Here is a 23666-nt window from a genome sequence, read left to right as displayed (position 1 = left end):
GCCACAGATGCAATGACATTAGACTAGAACAAAGTGGCAGAGGATCTACCTGTTCCCCGGTAAACCTGCTGCTGAAAGTGCTGCACAAACTCAGGTCTTTCAAGGGGCAGGTGGCTCTGGTAGCTCCCAATTGGCCAAAGAGCAGCTGGTACCCTCTTCTGCTGGAGCTGAAATTCAAGTGTCATCTGTTACCCAGACCCAAACTGACACAAGTAGTACAAACGCGGACTGTGTCAGCTTCCTCAAGAATTCTGAATGCCCTGGCTTTGTGGACTTTATGAAATTCGACGCTCAGAGAGGGGCGGATATAGACCCAGTTAACACTCTGTTCTTGGAATCAGATAAAAGAGAATCTACTCTCAGGCAGTACGATTCAGCAGTTAAAAAACTGGCATCTTTCCTTAAACATTCTGAAGCTCAGGTTATGACCGCGAATTTGGCAATCTCTTTCTTTAGGTCATTGTTTGAAAAAGGTCTAGCTGCAGCTACAATTACCACAGCTAAGTCAGCCTTGAAGAAAGTGTTTTTGCATGGCTTCAACATTGACCTAACAGACTCATACTTTTCATCAATCCCAAAGGCATGTGCTCGTCTGAGACCAGCAACCCATCCTCACACGGTTTCTTGGTTTCTTAACGATGTTTTGGAACTAGCATCAGAAACTGATAATGATAACTGTTCATATTTGAGTCTGTTAAGGAAGACGTTGTTCCTAATTAGCTTAGCTTCAGGTGCTAGGATATCGGAACTGTCCGCTCTCTCTAGAGGTGTTAATCATGTAGATTTCCTCCCGTCAGGAGAAGTTCTTCTTTCCCCAGACCAAAGTTTCCTAGCAAAGAATGAAGACCCTCAGGATAGGTGGTCTCCTTGGAAGGTTGTTCCTCTTCCACAGGATCCATCCTTGTGCCCAGTCACTACACTGAGGGCTTACTTAAGGAGAACTTCTCAGGTTTTGTCTGGTCCTCTTTTTATCAGGGGAAAAAGGTGGGACACTTTCCTTAAAAGCTATCAGACAACAGATTTTATATTTCATTAAACAAGCTAACCCAGATTCAGTACCGAAGGTACATGATATCCGGGCAGTGGCAACCTCCACAAACTATTTCTACAATATGAATTTTGATGACCTAAAAAAGTATACGGGTTGGAAATCTCCATCAGTGTTTAAGCGCCACTATCTTAAATCACTGGAAGCTCTGAAGTTCCCTACAGTGGCTGCAGGGAGTATTATCCCTCCCTCCTAGTTAGTCTTTCCCCCATTCCCCTCCCGCCTGCCTGCCTCATTTGCTTTCCCTGCCATCTTCTCCTGGGCCACGCATGCTTCACATCCTGGCCCTAGTTTATGTATATATAATTGTACCTGTTTTGCAGTGTTAGGTTTAAGTGGATTTGTAAATTTTCTTTGTGTTAGTCTTAAGTTTTGAGTACTGTTAATTGTCTATGTTTTATGGTTACCTTAAGTTTTGATACTATCTGTTCAGAACCTTGTTTTGTCCACAAAGATTCTTAGTCTTAAGTTTAATGTTTAACTTATATTTCTCTACTGCTGAGATAATTAAATTAGGCTTAAGTAACGGTGCCTTTATTTATCTCTACCTTTTATTTGTCACTTATAATCTTTCACCTTGCTTGGTATGATTCTCTGGTACAATTTCACCGGCTGACACAGGTCCGAAGCTCAGAAAAGGGATTTTGACAAAGGAAAAATCTATTTCTGAGGGAGGACCTGTGTCACCCGGTGACCCTCCCAGGTTATTCAATTTCCCCCCCCTAGTAGGCATACCAAGCTAGTTATGTGGGTGGTAACCTGGAATGAGGGTAGGTGGCGCTCAGGTCGTCAGGTACAGGCCGGGTGAGTTGCCACTGGAACGGCTCTTCTCGTACCTGGGGTTATGACATCGGGACATTCTACAGAGTTAGGTCCTGTGGTAGTGGACAAATTCACTCACCCTACTCTATACCGACACCTGTTACATAATAGGTGATCGCTCTGAGGGTAGTAACCTCAGCATTCCCGTTGGCTTTCTTTCTCTGGTATATTTAGCAATATTTATACCTAGAAATGTGTGCTCAAGGGACATTTCACCGGGTGACACAGGTCCTCCCTCAGAAATAGATTTTCCTTTGTCAAAATCCCTTTTATAAGTTCTTATTGGGCTTGTGTGAAAAATTTCTTACACAAGAGGTGAAAATTGGAGGAAGGTAAAAGTGGAGAATTGGGCAGACATTTTTCAAGACTGAAGGGAACGGATGAAAAGTGAGAAGCTGAAAGCAATCCAGCTGAAACTGAAGGGATGTTGCAAAGAATAATCAATAACATACACGCAAGATATTACTATAAATGGTACCTCCAACTGGCCATACCATGTACAAATAAAGGCATATAATAGGGGATAAAAGTAATCCAATTATGCATTTCTTCACTGAAATATGCCAGCAAGTCCCCCTAGTTTGCAAACACGAAACTCTGGTTGTCAACTGTATATTCCAAAGGTTACTTATTGCAGTGACATGATCTGTCTTCTAATCAATCTTTTTTCAGATGGGAGAAACTGCATTTTTAGGCACTGGCTGATAAACTGTCAGAACAGCACAAGTTATTTTGGGTATCACTCTCATAAAAAGTAGCTAATTTCTTGCCAGATTTATGAAATGCAATGATGTACAATAACCTTGGCAATTTTTACATATTTCAGATAAAAATATTACAGTATTTTGCTCTGGTGTGTGTGCAGTCCTAGTTTCAATAAAGTATTCAATTTACCATAATTACAAACATACATGAGAAGCATGAATTCTGCAGCCAGTACGTTGAAGAATCTAATCTGATTGAAAACTGTGCAAAGTATAAACATGTCCAAGAGGAACATATAATCTGGCCAGCATATACACTTCACAGACTTTTTAACAATAAAGATTACAAAAAGCAAAACAAAAAACTTACCGTCAAAACCCGGATTATCATGAATTTCTTTTGGTGAATATTCTTTATCTCTTTGATGCAATACAGCTAATACACACTGGTGAATGCAAATATATTGTTGCTCTGCTTGTACCATGGACACACGTTCTCTTCTCATGTTATACACTATTCCAAATATATCTACTTCATCTGATATTTCCATAGTGAATAGCAGTTTGTCTATAGCTATAAAAGTGCCAGACCGACCAACTCCAGCACTGCAAAAGAAAAAAAAAAAATATAGCCAGACCGACCAACTCCAGCACTGCAAAAGAAAAAAAAAATTTTTTCCAACTGAATAATATCAATAACTTAATTACAACATTTTTACAATGGTATATGGAGAGTTTCTACCCCTACACATCAAGTAGATTACAGAACAGACATATGTTCATGTCAGGTAATTTCTGGCCTCCCTAGATTTACTCAGCCTCTTAATTCTTTAAAATGTTTTTGACTGCAAGTTTTGTTCTCTTCTACAGTTTTTGGAAATTTTAGTTTTTCTTATTTTTCTTATTTACAGTACAGTAATTAGTAATTACTACAGAAAAAGGAAAATAGTCTTATAAACACACTTCATATCAATAAAATTTTTGAGCTACAAACCCTCTTTCTAAACATTTAACAAGATATCTAGTCTCTTAATTCCACTGCACACACTCTCTCTCGGGTAACTAGTGATAACAGAATGGAGGATTCTATGCCAAAGCCTGAAAAGATTACTAATGGCTAATTCAAATTTCACTGGAGCACCTTGCTGCTACTTAGATGCAAAACCCTGGGTTAGAGGTGGCAAAGTATATTTCCAACATTGTATTTTAGGGTTAGAAATAAAAGGTTCGGTTGCATAACTTACCTGCAGTGCACAATAATTGGCTTTTGGTCTGGTCCCACAAGTTGTCTAAATTCTCGAACAAAGCTTACTAAAGTGTGAGGAGGATCTGGAACTCCAAAATCAGGCCATGTTGTGAAATGGAAGTGACGGACTATTCGACAAACGTCACCCTGGTCAGGAAAAGATATAAAATACAAAAATCCACACTACAAACCAAGAAAAAAAACCCTAACAAAAAATATAATTTGATGGATCCTAAAGACATATCTCTTGGAATTATTAAAAATGTCATTACTTTGTATTCTAAAGACTTATCTTGATATTACAGTATTAACAGTTATATTGCTGATATTCTTTTAGGGTGTAAAGTGTATAACTGCTTACCTTGGAAACATTAAACTCAGAAATATTCCAATCTGGAAACTGTTGTTCTTTGACAATAGCAACTCTTATATCACCATAATATATAGGCCTCCTATCATAGGGCCAATAGTGGTGACACCTTTCTCTTCCCTAAAAATGAAATATAGTAGTGATAAAACATGCATATGGGAGAATTCCAGGATAATTTATTACAAAGCAATAAACAGATTGGTTGTATTGCTGCTGCTATCAAAATGATCATCCAACAATCATGTTAAGACCTTAGTCTACAATAAATTATTGTGAAATCAAAAACAACAAATTTGATTACCCTCTCTATACACTGTGTCAGCATTATAATGGCACGTGAATTACTTTCCCAACACATTCTCCAGAAGTCATCACAAGTTGAAGGCAATGGACCTTGAGTAACAACAAATTCACGGGGAGAATTGTAGCCCTGGAAAAAGGAAATGTTTGAAGACAATTCAAAATATTAAGCACAGCAGTAAACTCTTATAAACATACTTACATATATGTAACAAATATAGTATCAGTCCAGCATCTTTTTAATCCAGTAATCCTGTTAGTACAGCAATTTGATCAAACTTTCTTACTATATACTACGTTGCTAATCATGCCACCAAGGGCTTTACTGAAAAAGTGCCTACAAATGTCTTCAACAATAACGTGTCTTATTCTACCGCAAATAACAGGTAAAATAAATTACACACTATGCTGTGATAATCTGAAATTCTGTAGTCATCAGAAAGAATCATAGACAGAAACAATGTAAATAACATGTAGCTGAGTTATGAGGTAGTTTCTAACATTAACGTGCAATGAAAATGAACCTATAGGAAATATGGTATTTCCTATAAATGCCAATATATGTACATTCATAACAAAGTCCTTTAAAGGCAAAATCACAACTTGATACAGATATGCTTGGCTGGTCTAGATTCTCAGGACTGCACTAACCAAAATGAGTACTGTATTATGACAGCCTTCATCAGTATTCAAACATACCTATACAGTAGGCTCTTAGAAGCTTCCGTTTCATATCTTGCTGACATTTAACCCTTAGTGGACAGATCCCCTCATGAGAGGATCTAAAATAGGTTTTGGGTGGTGGACGGATCGCCCTCTGAGGAGTATTAATATTACGCACCATACAATTTGGCTGTATCGAGCTGTAAAGAGTTTCCATCACTTCAATGGCCCATAAATGAATGGTGGCAACTTTAGAATTCAGCTCAGCTCAATCAGTGGGCATCTCAGGGAGATCAGTATTGTTCTTGACTTAATGGGGGACGCGTTGCCCCTCTCTCTCCCATGACGTCTATTTATTTGCCCATAAATATACCCATGGATTGCTGTTGGTTTTAGTTCTTATCATATATGATATGATGTCAGTTATAATTGTAATTTTGCAAAGAAAAGTGCAAAGAAATGTTAGAAAAAACATTTATACCTCCAAAAAGCTACTGCATCTCCGATCTCGGTAAATTTACGTAAATAATAATTCTGTTATAATAATATACATGTTGACCATCACTAATCCGGCAATCAGTAGTCCGGAACAATCAGTAATCCGGCACAAATTTCGGCTAGAGTAATTTCCAATGTTTCGCATTAATTTTCAAATTTCCGGGCCGCTGCGCTAACTTTCCATTAAATGCCGGCCGCTTTGATTTCGTGGCGCAGTGCGCTGCATCAACAAACTGGTAGCCTAGCCTACATTACACTGAACTCTATTCACATATTAACAGTATTATACAAACGTCAACATAACAAATGTGCATCTTTTTCTTGGATCTTTTAAAAAGTTATGCTTTACTATATTGTTTCCAATTGTATTATAAATTGCGATCAATGTTTTGTTTTGGGAATCGGTATTGCGGTGTTTATTTCGCCGCATTTAACTAAGTTCAAAGCGCTTTTCTTGCTTCTAGTTAGCGTAAATGAATATAGATACTTTATTTATTTGGGACACGGATATTTTTCGTTATATGAAGTGTTTTAAGTCGAAATATAACTTAAAAATGTTTCGTTGTGAAATTAATTTAGCTATTTTTCCGTTAATATATGACGTTCGCGGGAATCACGGCCGGCCGTTTTGGGGCATGTTTGTTTTGTGTAAAAAAAAAAAATCAAGATTCCGTTAGCTATTTTCTCTTGATTTCGTCATAATGCGAGATTTACGTATTTATCTTTTATCGGCGTGAAAACGGCAGTAATTTGTATTCTTTCATGCCCAGTAGTTGTGATTAAAATACATTCTCTCCAATTTTATTTACAGTCGAGTTTCTTGCATGTTGCCGATGCACAATAATTTAGTCATTGGCAGCTTGAACATTGTTTTCTCAGCTTCAGCTACAATTTGCAGCTTAAAGTTACTGAAGCAGTATATTTCCTTGCCGATCTTTTCTCCAAAGCGAATAAGGGTATAGTGTAAAAAATATATCAGTCCTATTGTACAATACGTAACGTCATTTGTAACATAACGAGAGTAATTGTTTGACCGTACGATGGTTGAAATACAAGCAAAACAGTTGTTATCCGATACGATTAGTAGCAAAATAACAGTTTCCTGTTCGATTGTGTATGGCTGTACGCATTTACGCAAGAGTATAACGTTACTAACAATACTTTTATCATTCTCTTTTACTCTTTTAACTAGCAGATGAAATAAAGAGATGGATGAAAAGAAGTTGGTCTATTGTAAGTTGGTCTCTCTCGCTGCCTGTGGCTGCGCGAAATCTAAAAATATTTTCTAAATATTTTCGTATCGGTATTAATTGCTAACCCCATCGTAAACTCGAAATATCTTAAGTCAAATTATCGTAACCTGAGCACTACCTGTATTTGATAATTGTCTTTTCTTTATTAACCAACTTGTACTGATTTATGGGATATTTTAATTCTAAGATGAGGTGCTTAGCTACTGGGTTTCGTGTATTCTAGCCTAATAAATGGCTAATCCAGCAAAATGGCTAATCTGGCACCGTCCAGGTCCCAATGACGCCGGATTAGTGATGGTCAACCTGTATCAGTAAACGTTAAACTAAAATCATTCACAACAAATATACTCAGAATTTGTTACTGATTTTAGTTCTTATCTGTTATGGAATTGTGTAAGCTGTAATTATAATTTTACAAAACAAAATAGAATAAATTATTAGAAAAAATTTATAACTTGGTAAAATTAAAGAGTGTTTTGTAAAAGAGGCCCCACACAGGGTTGTAATTAGTCACTTTCAACTTACTGTGGAAGGTAGGGAAAAATTTTTAGAATTTTTTTTCTTACACCATGTGCATTTGCATACCTTCTGCTTTCCATTGATGTGTTTTTCCTTAAATTGGCCAACTTAAAGTTTGTCTGGTATGGGGTGTTGCATGATATATAATTAGCCCATCCTTTAAGGGTTGAATATTTATATGAAGCCAGTCATGTTCTTAAACAGAAAAAATTAAGAAGTGGACTTTCTTCTTTTCATTATGAACCTTATTTAGTTTTTCAATGCAGAAAGTATGCAATTTATATTCTGTGCAATCTATATGGTACTGTTTTGTCAACTACTGAAATCCTTTGTTACAAAGGATTCAAGAAACATGAAATTTTGCTGCATAAAATGGGCAGAGAAAGAAACATACTAAACATTTTACTGAAACGTAACACAGTGTACTGTGTTGTAAATGTAACATACATGAGTCTATAATTGTTTCTCTGTTAATATTGTTATAAAAAAACATTTTTAAGAGTGAGAGACCACAGTAGGTTTATAGTTGAGTAATGCAGCTAATGCAGTACAGTATTGTGCTCTCTCTCTCTCTCTCTCTCTCTCTCTCTCTCTCTCTCTCTCTCTCTCTCTCTCTCTCTCTCTCTCTCTCTCTCTCATAACAAGTGAATAGCACCAAGATCAAAGAAACAACCATAGAGGAAAAGACTGAACTTTTTATCAAAATTGTGTGTGTGTGTAGCCTACATGTTAGTGTTGTTTGTGTGTACATGTTAGTGTGTCCATTTATTAACCAGTTGCACAAAAAAATAAAATGCTAAGAAGAAACATGAATTTAAAAAGAGACAATGCAAGGTATGATAAAGATAAAAACTTATGGTTTGTACATATGTGCCTGTCTGCTGTTCTTGTCCAAGTGTTTAGCTACATAATATACTGAGCTTCTGCTCTACACTCTCTCTTCACAATGCTGTGAACTGTACAAAGATTTTAGGGAAAATTTCCACATTAAAAAATATATTGCTGTGAGTTTACTTACACCAGATGACATAGCAGACAGTCTCCTATCCTGAATATATTTATTTAAATGCTAATAAGAGAGTAGAGTAATCAGATAAGCATGATAGTAAGTTATTTTTAATATTTTTCAAAGGCCAGAAGAAAGTCTGCCATTTCTGATGGTCCAGCGCCTGGTTGGTCCCATAGATACCTATCAGATTTAACTGTATAACCATTTAACTCCATTGCTAGTCTGCTAATTTTAAAATAGAAAAGGTTCAATAACAAGAAATTCCTTCTTAATATTAATAAAACTAAATGCAGTTCTTTGACATTCAGATCTGAAAAATCAGAAAAATTAGCATACAATGCTGCACAGTAAAAATTAAATTTAAGAGAATGATTAACCATGCTTCCTTTTAATAAAGAACTGAATATTGAATAAATCACTTACAGAAACATAATTAGCATTTATGTAATCAGATCCTTCCTCATCATCAGTGGGTTGAAGTTTTACCCTCGTGATATCATATGGCAGGATGTTAGTGAATCTGTTTTTAGGCCGATTAACAGGGAGATCAGCAGCAGTTCTTGGTAGATCATGCCCAACATATTTCAAGGCTTCATATTCTTCAGCAAAACGGTAATCTGAGTCTGCTGACATGAATTCATAGTAGGCTTCGAAGTTTTTAAGTTTGATTGGCCTCCTGTCAATATTAAATTAAATCGTTTACCACACTTTTAGAAATGTTAAATTCCTTAACCTGATAATTTATAACAATATTTTCAAATATAACCATCAAACACTTTTTCGTTTTAATTTAACACAAGGCATGCAGAACTCAATAACAATGCTTACTGTACCTTGTTTTAATATCAGGGAGTCCCATGTCAATATCTGAATTTCTTTTTTGGAGGCGGCATGATCGCCGTCTCATTATCATCACAAATACTACAATTAATATGACAACAACAATAGGTATCCCCACAGCCATCCCAATGCTTCCACTTTCAGAATCTGGAAAGCAAATTGTAGATAACAGACATATTGGTAATTAGAGCGCTAGTCACATAAATATGCTGGGATGCCTTATATAATATATGTACAGTGAACAACCCCGTATTTGCGGGGGATGGGTACCACACCCCCCCGTGAATAGCTAAAATCCGTGAATACATAAAACCCCTCTAAAAACACGGAGAACTGCCCATTTTGATAGTTTAAACACAAGAAAAACCCTGTAAAAATGCTTATACCTGAGTATTTTAATAGTTTTATCACAAAAAGTGCATTTATTCATGAAAATTATCTGAAAATACAGTAATTAGTGAATATTTCTCAGTGAAAAATACTGCGAATGGGCGAATTTTCCGCAAATAATGGGTAGATATGTTCCATAGAGAAACCCGCGAATGCGTGAGTCTGCGAATCATGAGAACGCGAAAACGGGGGGTTTACTATATTGATTTTGTATGTACAGTAGTACTTTAACTAACAAAGTTTCATCAAATGTCCTGAGACAAGTTTTTAATCTTCCTAAACTAAAAAACTAATCTGAAAACTTTTGAAGGAGCTAGCCTTTTGTATTTAACCCATCTGTCTAACAGATCAGAGGCGTAGGTCTCCTTCCTTTGAAATCTCTATCCAGGAAGTGTGACCAGGTGTGCTGAACCTCCAGTCGCTTCAAGATTCTCTTGCCTTCCACAAAAAGTGAGTCTATCCTAATGTTAAGACCTAGGTTTGTTCCGCATGTAAACAAATGACAACTTTACAGTAGTATTTTTCAGAGACCTGAGGTCTTAAAATTTACTTCCCACCTCTAGCCACCCCTCTTTCAGTTAACCCAGGGCTGCAAGAAAACTAACTCCCCCTCAATTTGGGACCACCTTGACATGTTGAGGGGGCTCAGGAGCCCCAGGAATCTGTTCCTGGGTTTGAGTCCAACAGTCCCATATACCATTATATATTTCTTTTTAGTTAATTTTTGTGGAATTTTGCTAAAATTTATTGGACCTGATAAACAGGAAAAGATATCATAACTGGGATTGGGTTTATATCCGAATCTAAATAGTGGGAAATGTGGTAGGACCATCAAGTGCTCAATAATGTTCGGACCTGAGAGATATCAGGCAGAACTATTCTTGAGGGCTGGATCACGGATTCCAGGGGGGTCCGGTTCTAGGGATAGGACTCTCACCATTCTATCTGGTTTGCCCATAATATGATTAGAGAGGGAATTATAGTATTCTTGTAATACCTTCGGTCCTGGCAAGCAGGTTTGGCTTACACTTGGGCCACTATAATCATGTGCCATCCCCTGTGGGGTAGGGTAGGGTAGGGACGTGGACATTTGGGAGTCGGTTTTCACTTGTGCCATTGGTGGAAGAATAAACTCCATGAAAGGCTGATGATATCATTTTAAGGTTTTCAGGTTTATTAATATTTTTTTTACCCCGCTCAAATCTTTATGTCTAGCATTTATACGGATTCGAGTACCCCTGGACCCTCTGATGGTGCTGTTCTGGTGGAGATGACGACCTCTGCACCCACCTTGGAGATTGAAATTTCTCCAAATGTTGATGACTTCCCCAAAAATAAATTGACAAAAAGCAGTAATAACAAATATCCTATCTCCCTCCTGACTTCCCCTCCCCTGGACCCTCTAGCCATGCTTCATTGATGACGACTTCAAGCAAGGGCATGGACATCTCTAAGAAATCTTCATCCAAAATTAAATCCTCAACACAGCCAGGTTGTGTGAAAAATTTGAGAATGCTCCATATTGAAGACGTACCAGTTTGTTGTGATTATGAAATGATCTCGACAGCTCTGAAATCATTTGGGACTGTTGTAGAAATCAGGATGAACTTTACTGATACTGAATCTAAATAGGAAGCATGGGTTACCTTTAGTAGCCATGATGAGGCTCTAAAGGCTAGTAGTATGATAAGTGACATACAAATAGGTCAAGCTACAGTATGAGGAGCCTTAACAGACAAAGTTCCCAAAGACGTGGACGATTATGTGCCATCTAAATGGGCTCAGGATAAACCAGAGAGAAACCAGAATGCAAAAGTAAGGACTCCTAAACCTCCTATGTGGTTGGTAGCTTCATCTAAGGAGGAAAATTATAACTACTATAAATTTTGCAGGTTTCTTCAGAAAAAGGTGGGAGGAATAAAGAGCAGTGATATTTCTCGTTTTGGGAAGAACACCGTTCTTATTCATGCCAAATCCACAACCCAAGCATATATGCTTACCTTGTGACATAAAAAATGATGAAATGATTACGAAGATCAAGTCCCACTTAAGTTTTAGTTATGGGAGAGGAGTACTATTTGATAAAGACCTTTATGACATGACAGAAGAAATCCTAGAAATGAGTCCCACTTCAGTTTGGAGAGTGAAAAAGGCAGCTATTGCCAACGTGATCATTTTAACCTTTGTAGACTCTGAAGTACCTTCTCATGTCATATTTGAAAATGAAAGAGTACGAGTACATCCTTTCCAGCAAAGACCAATGCAGTGCTATCACTGGTTTAAGTTTGGCCACCCATCAAAAAACTGCGAAAATGCTAAAATTTGTATAAATTGCTCTGGTGTCCATCATGATGATGAATGTAATAGAAAAGCAAAATGTGTTAATTGTCAACTGGAACATAAATCCAATAACAAAAATTGTGAAATTTACAAATTTGAGCTGTCTGCACTAAATACAGCCAATGCAGAGCATATAAGTATCGGTTTTGCAAAAAGACAATAAGGACAACAACCTAGGAGCTACACTGAAGTTCTTAAGCCACTACCCCTATCTACCAATAGGGGTGCAGTGGCAGCACCCTCTAATATAGCAGGTGCATCAACCCCTGTGGTAGTGGCCCAGCCATCTGGGTCAGGAGCTCGGGCTGTTGAGGCTAGAGCACAAGCCTCCAAGGAGGATAAGATGGCACTTAACCCAACCACCTTGGAATTGTCTCAGGCAGAGTCTCTACCTGATTTAATGTAGACTGAAGAGCAAAAGCACCAAAAGAGGAGACATTCCCCCTCATCCTCTCCTCCCTCAAATCCAAGTAAACATGCACCACTTAGTAACAGATACAAAGTACTAAGCTCGATGCAAGAACCCCAGCCTGAATTTAAACAAATTGACAAGAAAGGGAAACAAAATGACACCAATAAATCAAGATAATAAACCAAACCTGTCAAGACCAGTCCTTTCCAAATCATCTCTTGATAATACTCATAAACAAAAGAGAGTAAATGAGAAGGCTCCATCCAAAGGGTCTTCCACCAAACCCAAAAAATAGTTTTCACTTCAGTACTACAATGGAACTGTAGAGGTCTTAGGGCTCGAAGTGAAGAGCTAAAGGTACTGCTCCATGACCATAGCCCAGGTATTATGTGTCTCCAGGAAACTAAGCTTGGAAGCTCACAATATAATCCTGGGTTAAATTATAGCATATATAATTCTCCACCACCAATCATAGATAGAGCTAAGGGAGATGCAGCAATTATTGCGCAGAAGTCATTGCAACACTCCTTGCTATCTCCAAGCTGTAGCAGCAACGTTCATTTTAGACAGCAAATTACAGTTTGCTCCATCTATCTTCCTCCTGATTTGGATTTCACTACAATGATATTCATTTACTGATCAATCAGCTTCCTACTCCTTTCCTCCTCCTTGGTGATTCTAATACTCATAACCCCATATGGGGTGGGTACACAAAAGATGCCAAGGGTAGGATGTTGGAGGGTATTATGGATGACCATAATATCACTATATTCAATAATGGAGCCATGACTTACCATAACATCTGTTCCAATACTTATGCGGCTATCGGTCTGAGCTTTTGCTCATCTAGTGTTCACAGTAAATGAATATCCAGATGGGAGTGACCGCTTCCCAATTCATATAAAATCAGTTAAGAATCAGCCTCTGCGTCATCTCCCAAATGGAACGTAGATGAAGCAGACTGAAAGAAATTTAGTGAGTCTGTTCTCATGGACAAGAATGTAAAATCATTTCCATCCATCTCAGAGGCATATAATTACTTGAATGACACCATCATCAACATGCAATTTCCTCTATTCCAACAAAAAAAAGGGAAGCCCTCTAGACCAGCAGTTCCTTGGTGGAACACAGCCTGCAGTAGTATGAGAAAGATCACTAAGAAATCTACAAAAAGTTTAAGAGGAGTGGAACTGCCCAAGCCATAGTTATTTACCAACATGCTGTGGTCAAGCAAAATGAATATTTTAAAAAAGCAAAAAGAGTCATGGATATACTACATTAATGGCATTAGCTCAAAAACACCATCCAAAATGATTTGGAAGAAAATTAAAAAAACTAAATGGCAAGTTTGTTCCTGAACCTCTGCCTACTCTTAAGATAAATGGTGACCTAATCCCCCAACCAGAGAGGAACGCAGAAAAATTAGGAGAACATTTCACGAGAATATTTAGTAGTGTGAACTATTCACTCGAATTCCAAGACATTAGAAATGCCCAGATTTCTATTGATTTAAGTGAAAATAATTTTGAACCACATAATGCAAGATTTACACTTCAGGAACTCAAAGATGCCTTGCAGAATACCAAACCATCAGCCTCTGGTGAAGATAAAATACTTTATGAAATGCTGAAACATCTCCCAGAAAAGTAAAAAAAAATTCTTTTAGATATAATAAATTAAATCTAAGAAACTGGTATTATTCCTAAGAGCTGGAAATTATCATTAATCCTCCCTATAAAAAAACCAAACAAGGATCCTGTGAGCAAGGATTTCGATTTTCCGAATCTAAAACTGTCGCTGTTTGGTTCTGCAGACACCGAACTAAGGAAACCATTCCAACTCTTACCTTAAATGGAATTATTTTACCTTACTCTACTGAAGTAAAATTTTTAGGAATGGTCTTTGATGAAAAGCTCACTTGGAATAATCATATTGACCAGTTAAAAGTGAAAATGAAGAGATGACTAAATATTTTAAAAGTAGTATCTAATTTTAATTGGTGCTGACAAGAAATAGTTGTTAAGGCTTTATAATGCAGTATGTTTATCTAAGTTAGACTATGGCTGCCAAGTATACTCATCTGCTTCAAAGACTAAACTTATGGAATTGGACGGTGTGCATAATATGGGGTTAAGGATCTGCACTGGCACTTTTAGAAATTCACCCTATGAAAGTATTTATGTAGACTACCACTGGCCTTAAGGAGGCATGAGCTAGGTCTGGGACACACCATGCGGCTGAAAAGCTCAAAGGAGAGTCCTTCTTTTGAGATCTTAAAACAGTGTGACTCAAGTCTTTGGATCTAGATCTTCAATACCATTTCAAATCAGACAGCTGGGTGAACTGGAGGATGAAAGCATAAAAATGCAGAAGATCCTATAAGTTAAACATCCTGTTATCCCTCCATAGCTTATTCCAGCAATAGATGTCTGCATTAAAGAGACAAAGAAGAAAGATCGTCCAGAAGAAGAAGTCAGAAACAAGTTTTTGGAGCATGCTGAGAGGCATATAAATGACAGGAAAATCTATACTGACGGATCAAAATCGGAAGATGGAGTAGGATGTGCAGTGGTTTGTGAGGGAGAATCATATATATTCACTGCTGAAGCAGCAGTCATAGTTGATGCTTTAAATCTTGCATCTGAGAAATTTAAATCCGCAGTAATATATAGTGACTCAAGGAGTGTTTTAGAAGCCTAAAGAAGTTTAACCCTACCCATCCCTTAATTCAAAAAACTCAGGAATGGCTTTTTACCTTTCTGTTTGCCACATATCAGTAAAGTTTGGTTGGATTCCTGGGCACACTGGTCTAGAAGGGAACAAACTGGCTGATAGTAAAGCAAAGGATACTGCAAGATGTGATTTCTTAACTAGTAGGGTGCCACATTTGGATATGCGTCCAGTTATCAGACAATACATTCGTACGAAATGGCAGCATTTTATCCACAAATAGGAGGTACAGAAACATTAGAAAAAGTATTGATTTTTGGAGTTCAGGTTTTAATCGAAACAGAAGATTTGAGATCATCCTAACATGGCTTAGGATTGGCCATACCCGCTTCACTCATACCTATATTTTAGAGGGAGCCAGTGCCCCAGTTTGTGCTCACTGTGGTGGTCAGCTATCTGTTGAACACATGCTGATGCACTGTCCTAAATTTAATCGCCTTAGGGCAAAGTACTTGCTAACTTGGAAGACTATTTTAGAAATTTTAAATGATGACGTTGAGGTAGATAACCTTATGGGTTATCTGAATGAATCTGGTTATTTAAATGAGATGTGATTTTAGTATATTTAATATAGATTTTAGTCATATTTATTTTATATACTTAAGTCATATTTATTTTATATATTAAGTACAGTATATATTTCGAATATAAAAGTTTAATATATATTTATTTTTTGTTGGTTTATCTAATATCATTCTTATTTTTTTATGTTCATATTTTAACACTGAATTTTACTAGTAGAGTATGTCATCATTCACCTATTCCTTATCAATCATATTAATTTATATATTTCACCTTCATTATGGTACTGAATAATCCTGATGGATTCCAGCGCTTGGTCTCCAAGACCTAAATTTCATAATCAATCAATCAAGAAAACTAACTACATCATGGAGTTGAGATAAGATCGCTGGCCTCTTCCTCCCTCTTTCCCGTGACTGATGCCAGATGCCATCAATTCCTTGCATAAACAATTCCTGTTTTTTTTTACTTTAAGTGTGAACATAATGCAGACAGTGTCCTCCCTTTCCTGGAAGTGTGCATGCAACAAACCCTGGCAGGGTATGCCACTATGGGTTACAGAAAACTAACGAATCCGGGCCTTTGCCTAAGTGAATCAAACTAGTGCCTGGACAGATACAAGAAATCCGTGGTAGATATTTTCGTCTGCCGTGCACTTACACACTGCAATGTTCCACTTAGAGGGACACAACCGAGGAAATCGAGACATTGGCACAGACACTCATAAACAACAGTTTCTCAGGTAAAGTGGTTGAACAACAAACAAGAATCATGATAAACAAGTGGCACACCAATGAAAAAGAAAGAAATAATGCAATAAAAGTTTATTTCTGGAACCACATGCACTAAAAATACAGGGAGGATGAAAAGGCCATAAGAAAGATAATAAAAGAACATTTCACTCCCATAACAGAAGCTGAGAGTGTCCAGGTAATAATTTACCAAAAATATAAGAACTTGCCACCTCATCCTGGAGAATTTACTGGTGCCTGTAGAGACAGACTTGAAAAAAAGTAGCTCATCTACGAGTTTGCATAGAAATTGAGAGAGTGTAGGTAATAATTTACTAAAAAAATATAAGAACTTGCCACCTCATCCTGGAGAATATACTGGTGCCCTTACAGACAGACTTGAAAAAAAGTAGCATCATCTACAAGTTCACATGCCTGTGGTAGTTGTCATCTCCTATATGGAGATGACAACTACCACAATATCAAAAAGTCTCTCATGTCATTCACAAGATGCCATATTCAGTCACTAAAACAGTGAACACCAGAGGAGACTGGAAAGGGAAGAATTAATTAAGGCTGTAAAGATAATTAATTCTTCCCTTTCCAGTATCAGACTGCTAACACCCATGCTTTCTTGAAGCCTTACATATGGGCAAAAAGGCCAGCATAAACCCTGTTAAGGAAACTGAATTCCTCCCGATGATCAGTAGAAGAAACTTTAGAAATCAGTTGGTGCCTGACACCATTGAGGCAGAGAGAGAGAGCAAGAGATAGGCAACATACAGTTATCCCACCACTGGAGCAGATCCCCATTCCGGGTACAACAGCAGCCAGTAGCATGACAAGAAACGCAGGAAATCGGCCAACACTAACTAGCAACACAAGAAAAGATATGCAAACACCACCGCCCTGGAGCAAACCATTACATCAGTAATGCCAGTGGGGGATGCACCAGCAGAAACCCCACAACATCCCTGACCAACACAGCCAAGAAGGTCCAAATGCCTAAGGGCTTTACAAAAAGACCCCCAATGCAGAAACGGAACAATGAAAATTTGATCCGCCAAGCCATTTGTCCAAACTTCCTGCTATAAATGATACTAATTGTCTCTCATTAAAAAGTAATTCTTTCTGGTTTTTATTTCCCTCTAATGCATCTTTGGGTGATCTCATTCCAACTGACACTCATACAGCTTCTCATTTCTGTCCACATCTGTAAAATTCTGAATTCACTAAAGACTTACTGTACTGTCCTATGGGCCTGATATCAACCCTCTTTAGCATCTTGGAATTTCCTGACAAGATTGCCATATTTTGCTCTATCTTAAAAAATAGGTATTTATATTATGGAAGCACTTTACTCTTGCCTGTATTATTGCTAATAGCCTTAAACTTCCACTCAAAGCCCATCTAAAATTCTTAGAATATCATACCCTTCTCTCTATTCATCATTATGAATTCCATAAGGTAAGATCTAATTATGGTCCATCCTAAATAAACTCATGGTGGAGGATTTTAATGTTACTGTTTTAGATACTGCAATCAAAAGTTTCTGACAGGGTTTAGCATGAAGCTATATGAGCCAAAGTCCTTGCTATTGACTGGACTCCTCTTAAAAACCCAATTTAAATTTTTTTGTCAGAATTGGATATTTCAGTTGTAGATAACAATGCTACAGCTATCTACTCTTTTCTGCAATATTGTCCCTCAGGGAATTGTTCTACTACCCTAAACTTTTACCCCTTTACCTCAGTGGTCTCTTTAAAGTCTCTCTGACATTACCTATTCATATGCAGATGACTACTCTTCACAAATCATCCTCCTCTCCTTAACATTTTCATTTTTGAAATATTATTCTTCATCTTGCTTACTTCCTTCTGCCTTTGCAATAATATATTAAGAATCTGAAGACCAATGCAATACACTGTACTGCCAGCACTGTGCTTCCCATGACTCAAGGCAGTATCATAAGTTCTTGACAACACCCCTTCAGTCCCAGCTGAACTGCTTTTTGCTTTCTAATTTTTTTTTTTTTTTTTTTTTTGTACATTCCCGTTGGTCTCTTCAAACCTTATTGCCTACCTTCAAAGTCCAACAGTGTGAATGGAAGTGGCAGAATTAAGTGTCAATTATTTTATTAGTTCCCTGTGCCCTTCACTTTCAAATTACAGAACTCTGTGCCTCCATCTTTATGTCCATGTCATTTTACTTGCCTCATTTTTTAGCTGGGTTTGTTCATCACATAAAGGGATAAGCCCAACACCACATGCTTATATTAGAGGGAATTCGCTGATTTTAGCACTGAAATTTTATCCCTGACTTGAAATTTGATCATTAAAACTTAATTTTCTTCTGGCTAACAGATATGTTTGTATGAATTCTTTTAACATTTTAGTTGTATGTTTGTATTGAGTAATTCAGGAAATACTAGGATACTGTACATCTTGGACATCAGGTTTCTCTTTTCAACTCGGTCATAATCAGTTATATTGAGCTGAACCTTACCTGTTCTTATAAAATCAGTGAAGACAGTATCAGCAAATTTGTCCCGACTAGTGTATGCCCTAATCTTCACTTTGTAGCTGGTTCCAGGTTTGAGGGGGCCATTACAGTACCCTTCTGCATTCTTGCAATCACTTTCATTTCCAATGATAAAGTCTTCAACTAGTGTTGAAGTGAATGGATAGTATGCCTCATTAACCTGAAAAATGAACAACTGGCTAAAAAATGTCAACTGGACAATAGTATGGGTGAATTGCCTATAAAAATTCTACTGACAAAATTTCTCAGACGAAAGCTGTTGCTATGAGCACAGTATTGTTCTCCAAAATAAGTGAAACTAAATAACTTACTTGGTATGGTGGCCAAACAGTGTAACCTTGCACATCTTTCCATGCAGGCAACTCAAGGCCCTTGGAATGTTTGGTATCATCTTCAGCCACAATGACACTATATCCAATAATATTTCCATTTTCACTTGAGAAATAATTTTCTCGGAAACGAATGCGGATTGTAGCTGAAGTATGCGAAACTTCTGTAGGGAAAACCTTGTCATTTGGTTCTGGAGGTGCTGTAAATGAGTAATTCACATTAAATGCAAATAATCTATATGTTAAATACAGGTAAGTTATTAACTATCAATCAAGATGACATGCAACAATTCAAAATGATTAACATGGATCCGTCTTCCACAAAACAAAATTATTTTTAATGGCAATGTCTAACTGTAATCCCTGAGTTGGCTCCTTTTTTACAGAAGAGATTATACATTTATAACACTCACACCAAATGGGCATCGTCAGTTCATAAGTCTTGATTCGTCCTGGGCCCTTCTTATTCCTAGCTTCAATCTGGAAGGTGTAAGTTTCCCCAGGAATAAGACCTCTGATTGTGCCACTAAACTCTTCAGGGTTAAATTTTTCTTCATTCATTACAGATGAGTTCTGTGAAACAGGGTATACCAATACATAAGTAAATTAACACAAATAAGGTCTTGCATAAACATTATAGTATTTGGGAATGTGATATAAAAAACTTACCTTGGGCCTAAAAATAGTTACCAGTACAGTAAAATAATTCCATATTCTTTTAAAATGAAATATGTCAAAAGAATTCTGCTTTAATAAAATTAACACTGGCAGTCCTATATGTATCTCTGTGAAAGTTTCTTGAAGTAATAGTTTTACTAAAATTATGCAACTAATTTATTACATATGTGGTACTTATTTTTCATGTTCAAACTCACCTTAATTCCATACTTTATGGTAAACTCAGAAAGAACCCCATTTTCTTCTTCTTGTGGAAGAGACCAATTAAACCTTACGAGATTAGGTCGGATTTCAACTGGCATAAATATCTCAACCTGTGAAAAAGTAAAATAATACAGTATTGTTATTATTCTATCTTAAACTTCTGCTCTTTCACTGAAAGCCGCCTTCTATATTAATTTATGTATTCTTTTAGGTCAGTGTAGCTTCTTTAACCTACACAATTATCAGGTTGCTTCCTTTGCCTCCTCTCATTCTGTTAAAACATTAAAAGCTTTATAACACAAAGGATTAAAAAGATCAACACAGTAAGACCACAGGTGGGAAGTTGATATGTATGACATTTCGTTATTATCTGCAAGTCTTATAGTGAGCATGATGAAAGAACAATATATACCAATTCCTCATCATTTATTGCATTTGGTCTAGTCTTGATTTCACTGTACTATCTGCACAAAAGAAGCCGACAAAAATTTAATGACTAGTACATGTTGTCTGATGAGAGCTTGTGACCCACAACTTGGGCCTGGGACCAGGCCTGAATATATTCAAGATAGCTTTGACGCTTTACCCCTTTGTTCCTTGGTAATTTTGTCCCCCTGACTTCTTGTAACCCTTTGTAAATTTTAATAAATTACTGCTTGTAATAAGTAATTCTTACTACTTTTTTCTGTGTATATTCTGTATGTACTTAGTTTATCACAATGTTATACTTGTACTTATGATTTTTCTGTTGTCCTCTTATCTACTTAATTAATATGTTTTAATGTACAATGTTATTCATAAACAAAATCTCCATTGCTACCAAAAAGAAAATTTTGACAGCTTTTATAGGACATCCTTGAAAGGGCAGGGAGAGAGTGTGAGTGTTCCACCCTGCTGAGGACACCCACTTTCATATATGGAAATAGATACTTAAGGTCTGTAGCAAGGAATGATGTCAGAAAGAATACAGTACAGTTGGGACCTACGACCTTCTGACCTCCAACCCCTGCTACTCGTCCAATAATTTTTTCACTTTAATGATGACAAAATTACTGTAACTCTCTCACTTATAAAGATTGTGTGTCCAAAAAAACTTCAAAAGTATAATAGATCAGTGAAATTCTGGCAACTAAATTAGCTTCTAAAATGTGCAACTAAACTGGGTTCTAAAATGTAAGTTATTTTTCTGGTGCAAAAAGTCATTAACTATTAAACTGATCTTATCTTTACTTGTTCAGAAAACTGTTTCCTCCTCCTAAGTTCTTTTCTCTTTTTGTTATGAATGGATCAAAAGCAAATTGTCAGACTCATGACAGTCTTTTGCCTCTACTTCAGAAGCTTTTTCTTCTAATATTACTGTAGTCCTTTTTTACCGCCATACGACTGATTCACTGCCTGATACATTTTTATGTAATCAGTTCCTGAGTTCCAACCAACCTGAATACAGTACTTCTGATAACAGCTAAAGCTGACATGCCATAGTTTCAAGATGGTAGGAGAGAGAGACAGTGAATATAAACTGTACAAAGAGGCAATGAAAACACAATAATCAAAAGAGATACAGTCAGTGTTCTATACTGAGATAATTTTCAAAATGATTTAACTGAAGATCCTTTGAATTAGAGACCCTACACACTTCCATAATTCTGTGCTCCCGTAAAACCACATAACATACAAAACTCTGAAAGTTGATAAACTACGGATAGCAGAAATAATTATGGTCCCAAAAAAATTACCATAATTGTATCCTGGATATCTACAGTATATCTTTTAGATGGAGGATGGCTCTCCTAAAGTACAATCTACCATTCCTAACTGAGGCCATAAATACCTCTGAAAGTTGAACCTTATACTGTACAGTACTGTATATAGTTTAAACACAACACTGAGCTGCAATTCTTAAATGCCACAGGTTGATCACTACAGTATATGATATTAAAAGATAAATTTGGTCAGTTTCGATAAACCGACAGAATGAGTTACCTGTATCCAGAATACCACCTCCCACATTTACCATGTCAAGTATTTTGATATAGCAATTTTTAGACAGACTTATATAGTGATTATTTCTTTAGCTCTACCTAAGCAGAGAAATTACCCCCTTCTTACACTAACTTTTGTTCATATGTGAAACAAACCTGGGTCTTTACTTATGGATAATTCTTCTAGTGCCAGCTGGAAACTGGTAAAAATAACAAACAAGGAATTGGTGGCAATGAGGTAGGCTGATAGGCCTAGTTGGCAACCATCAAGTTCCTTCGCATATGCATTGAAGGAATGACGCCTCAGCTTCTTCTTTACCACCCTCATAGGAAGACATGCCTTCGCTTGTCTCTCCAAGGCCGGTGATTTTTGCTTACTTTCTTTGTGCTTGTGTTTCCTTGTGCTTCGGATGATTCTGTTTTCTTGTGCTGTGTGCTTTTTTGTTGATCATGTATCTTCAAGAATCATCCCAGCCTCCGGTTTCTGCCTGCCCTTCCAAGCATCAGAGGAAATGCCCTGGTGTTTTTTGGCATTGGCTGAGACTGATCCCCATTCTATGTGTAGCCAATGTAGAGCTAATGATTGTAATATCACTAATCCATGCCCTGAATGTCGTTCTTGGCCTCCTGAGCAGTGGAGGGTTTTTGCCAAGAAGAGCCAGCATAAGAGGAAGTCAGAGGCTCCACCTTGGAAGGAGTTCCCTCCTCCAGTGGGTGCGTCGTGTGCTGATTTGTATTCTGCCTCCTCTTTGCCATATCCTCCAGTTGTTATGTCTTCTTTGAAAGATTTTACCCCTCCCCACTCTTCTAAAGCTTCGCCTATGGAAGTTTTGGGAGAGGGGTCAGGAGACTTCCCTACTATTGCTTCCTCTGCTCTTTTGGGGGGTACATCTTCCCCTTATGAGCGGATGCACCTCCATCTTGTTCTACCCTTTCAGATTCCAATGCGCAGAAGATGGCTGGTCTCTGGGCTTCTCTAGGCCTATCAGGGTTACGAACCTTGGATGGCCTGTTGTCCCACTGCAGTACTTGAATTCACACGGGCCTCGGTCAGCCACCTTGTCAGTCCCCGTCCCAGCGTCTCTCCCCCCCTCCTGTGCCAAGTTCATCAGCTGTTTCGACTTCCCAGCTGACTGCTCTGCTCTTGTCCCAGCATGTCGTCCTACCTCCTCCTGCCTTGGCCTCTGCCCCGCCTTCCGACTCTTGGTTCAGGCAGTGGTTGATCGAATTTGCAAGTTATGGGCGTATTGTGCAAATGAAACATAGTGGGACGCTGTCTCCTTCTTCGTCTTCTTCATCTTCCCTGGTTCCTGTCAAGTGGTGACAAATTAGGGATCTTGTCTCTTCTCCTAGTAGGAAGTGTAGGAAACGTCTCAGACTTGTCGTATTTTCATCTTCTTTGGACCACGGCTGTGCCTCTCCCCTGATATCCGTCTTTCTGACGTCGAGGATTTATGCTAATTGAAGAGGAAGTCTGCGGTTGTTCCTCCCTCTACCAGCATTCATAGGAAGGATGATTTTGCTCTTGTTAAAAA

General features: G+C 37.5%; 1 protein-coding gene across 2 annotated transcripts in view; it reads right to left on the bottom strand.

Moving 5' to 3' along the window:
• The window catches only part of LOC136844907 (tyrosine-protein phosphatase 10D-like), a 273677-nt gene that overhangs the window by 26272 nt on the left and 223739 nt on the right, over window positions 1–23666 (bottom strand). For both annotated transcript variants that reach the window (XR_010855005.1, XM_067114230.1), the window contains exons 19-28: window positions 20143–20259; window positions 19681–19840; window positions 19250–19467; window positions 18903–19098; window positions 9266–9419; window positions 8856–9108; window positions 4492–4620; window positions 4182–4310; window positions 3819–3967; window positions 2945–3180 (exon numbers count right to left, since the gene is read on the bottom strand). Coding sequence is in view for 1 of the 2 variants with exons in the window: in XM_067114230.1 (XP_066970331.1) it covers window positions 2945–3180; window positions 3819–3967; window positions 4182–4310; window positions 4492–4620; window positions 8856–9108; window positions 9266–9419; window positions 18903–19098; window positions 19250–19467; window positions 19681–19840; window positions 20143–20259 (1741 nt within the window). In the remaining variant the exon portion in view is untranslated. The remainder of the gene's footprint in view (window positions 1–2944; window positions 3181–3818; window positions 3968–4181; window positions 4311–4491; window positions 4621–8855; window positions 9109–9265; window positions 9420–18902; window positions 19099–19249; window positions 19468–19680; window positions 19841–20142; window positions 20260–23666) is intronic.

Source organism: Macrobrachium rosenbergii, chromosome 13 (genome assembly GCF_040412425.1).
Source record: "Macrobrachium rosenbergii isolate ZJJX-2024 chromosome 13, ASM4041242v1, whole genome shotgun sequence".
NCBI lineage: Eukaryota > Metazoa > Arthropoda > Malacostraca > Decapoda > Palaemonidae > Macrobrachium > Macrobrachium rosenbergii.
Note: the sequence above shows the minus strand (reverse complement) of the source record. Positions and strands in the feature narration are given on the sequence as shown.